The sequence below is a fragment of the Limulus polyphemus genome, unplaced genomic scaffold (assembly GCF_000517525.1).
Source record: "Limulus polyphemus unplaced genomic scaffold, Limulus_polyphemus-2.1.2 Scaffold81777, whole genome shotgun sequence".
NCBI lineage: Eukaryota > Metazoa > Arthropoda > Merostomata > Xiphosura > Limulidae > Limulus > Limulus polyphemus.
Window position 1 is genome coordinate 1 of NW_013747373.1, and position 2240 is coordinate 2240.

The following is a 2240-nucleotide window of genomic DNA, read 5'->3' on the forward strand; positions in this document are numbered from 1 at the left end:
AAAATGAATACTGCTTATGTTATCCTAGCCCATAACTCAAAACACAAAACAAGAAAAAAAAACAGATGAATACGGAAAAGATTATGTACGTGTATATAATCTGAACTTTTTTAAAAATATATAAGCGCATTTTCAGCATGTTCATGTATACAATTGAAATTTCTTTATTGGAGCTAGCTTTAGACACACTTCGGGATTCGTCATTAGGCTTAGTAAACAACTAACTGAATTTGTTCTAAACATGTAACATATAGCTCGTCAGGCATAATGAACAACTGAATTTGTTCTAAACATGTAACATATAGCTCGTTAGGCTTAATGAACAACTAGCTGAATTTGTTCTAAACATGGAACATACAGTTCATCAGGCTTAATGAATAACTAGCTTAATAAGTTAATTTGTTCTAAACGTGTAATGTGCAATTCATTAGGCTGAATTTCTTCTAAAGCTATCGCCAGGAAAGTCATTTGGATTATATTTATGAAGATACTACGTTTTGTTATATTTTTAAAATTTCCAATCAGATCTATATTTACCCAAACTTTAATAGGATGATTCTTTTTCTCTTTAGACTTTTTGGAGCACGCACCATGTCTCCGAGAGATTTTCGTCAAACGTTATCACTGTTTAACTCGTTTGATTACAAGAATGTATGACATTCAAAATGGAGGCGTTCCCAAAGAACAATCTGTGGAGTCAGCTTGTTGGTGAGTTCTTGTAGTATTACATCGTATAGAAAATCCGACCCAGCCGTCTCTAATTTTTAACTGATAGACTAAAGGGAAGGCAGCTAGTCGACACCACCCACCGCCAACATTTGAGATACTCTTTAAAACTGGAATGAACCTTCGTGTTATAACGTCCCCCCTCCCCCTCTCCGGCTGAAAGGGCGAACATATTCAGGGACAAGATGTAGGAACTATCTGTAAAATAGACTAAAATTACCTCAATTCACCCCCATGTTTGTAATATTTTACCTCATGAGAGATTAAAAACAATGAAGCTTGTGAGATTTAATATTCTATTACAAACATATTTGTTATAGTGGTCTTTTCACACCTTCGTGAACGTTTTTTGTATATTTCAGTATAATCAGTTATTAGATTTTTTCCACCAGGTGTCACTAGTAGCAGTAGATAGATTAGCAGCTCAAGCAGTCTTCGAGGTTAGCAACTCTGATATTTCAATCAACTCGAGAGGAATGTTCGTCCACTAGCGGATTAGTAGCAATAAACGAAGCCACTCTAGAAGCTAACTTAAGTTAATCAGATTTTAAGTAACAACAAAGAAAGCTACTTTAAGTACTAACTTAAGTTAATCTGATTTAAAGTAAATGACTCACTAAACACTATTGGTTATTTTCAAGTTTCTATTCCTATTCAAAGTAGTTCAGCAGTAAGTATGCATACTTACGACGCTAAAATCTTGTTTTGATACACGTGATGGGGCAAAGCATATATAACCCATTTTGAAGCTGTGTGCTTAATAACAATCAAACAAAATTCAAAAGAGCACTTCACCATCTTGTCATAAGTTGGGGGCACGTGTCCCCCATCGGTTTCTCCCTCTGTAAGTTATATTAGGAGTGATAATTGCTATAAAGTGATATTTTCAATAATAATAATAAATACAACTTCGATACTTTTTACGTTTGGCTCAAAGCCAAATTAAATACTCATGTAAATATATTAAAACATATATGTAAGACTGAAGTAAGAGAAACAGTATATTATTTTAACAAAATATTTTATAATGGTGTCATCTGTAACATCCTTATTTTTTCAGCTCATGGTTAGAATTTGGCCGTTGTTCCCTTAATCTCACAGAGACCTCATGTGGCGATAAAGCAGCCAATTATATCAGACGTAAAGCTAAGTTGTACCTCCAGAAGATGTTTGATCTCATCTGTAAAGACACGTCACCAGACACGTGCCGGAATATGGAGAAGCCAAAATTTTTGATTTCACCTTTTGTCCCATTTGTAAATATCCTAAATGAACAAGTGAACAAAGATGGTACTAAGTCATAAGAACCAGACCTGAAGAAAATCTGAAACCTTTTAGGTCTTACAAGTTTGTTTGTTATTTTGCACGGGATTTAAAGAAGGATTCTATGGATTCATTGAAATGTTTTGATTTTCATATGCTTAAAACTTTTATATTACATTTATACTCAGTCACCAATTCATGTAAACTAATAGCTGAAAAAGGTTTCCAATAAACTTTTGCTACTTACATAC

The 2240-nt window shown here is 33.8% G+C and overlaps 1 protein-coding gene across 1 annotated transcript; it reads left to right on the plus strand.

The window, feature by feature from the left end:
- Window positions 1–577: 577 nt before the first annotated feature.
- Window positions 578–2239, plus strand: LOC111084597. Its single transcript, XM_022381262.1, has 2 exons — window positions 578–708; window positions 1787–2239. Exons 1-2 carry the CDS (start codon window positions 650–652, stop codon window positions 2028–2030), a joined length of 303 nt encoding a protein of 100 aa, XP_022236970.1. The 5' UTR covers window positions 578–649; the 3' UTR covers window positions 2031–2239.
- The last annotated feature ends 1 nt before the right edge of the window (window position 2240 follows it).

What these genes read in the sequence shown, in the direction of transcription:
- LOC111084597 (XM_022381262.1), top strand. Translation starts at nt 650, where the DNA reads ATGTATGACATTCAAAATGGAGGCGTTCCCAAAGAACAATCTGTGGAG. An exon ending in TCTGTGGAGTCAGCTTGTTG is followed by an intron (nt 709 to 1,786) that starts GTGAGTTCTTGT and finishes TTATTTTTTCAG; the next exon opens with CTCATGGTTAGAATTTGGCC.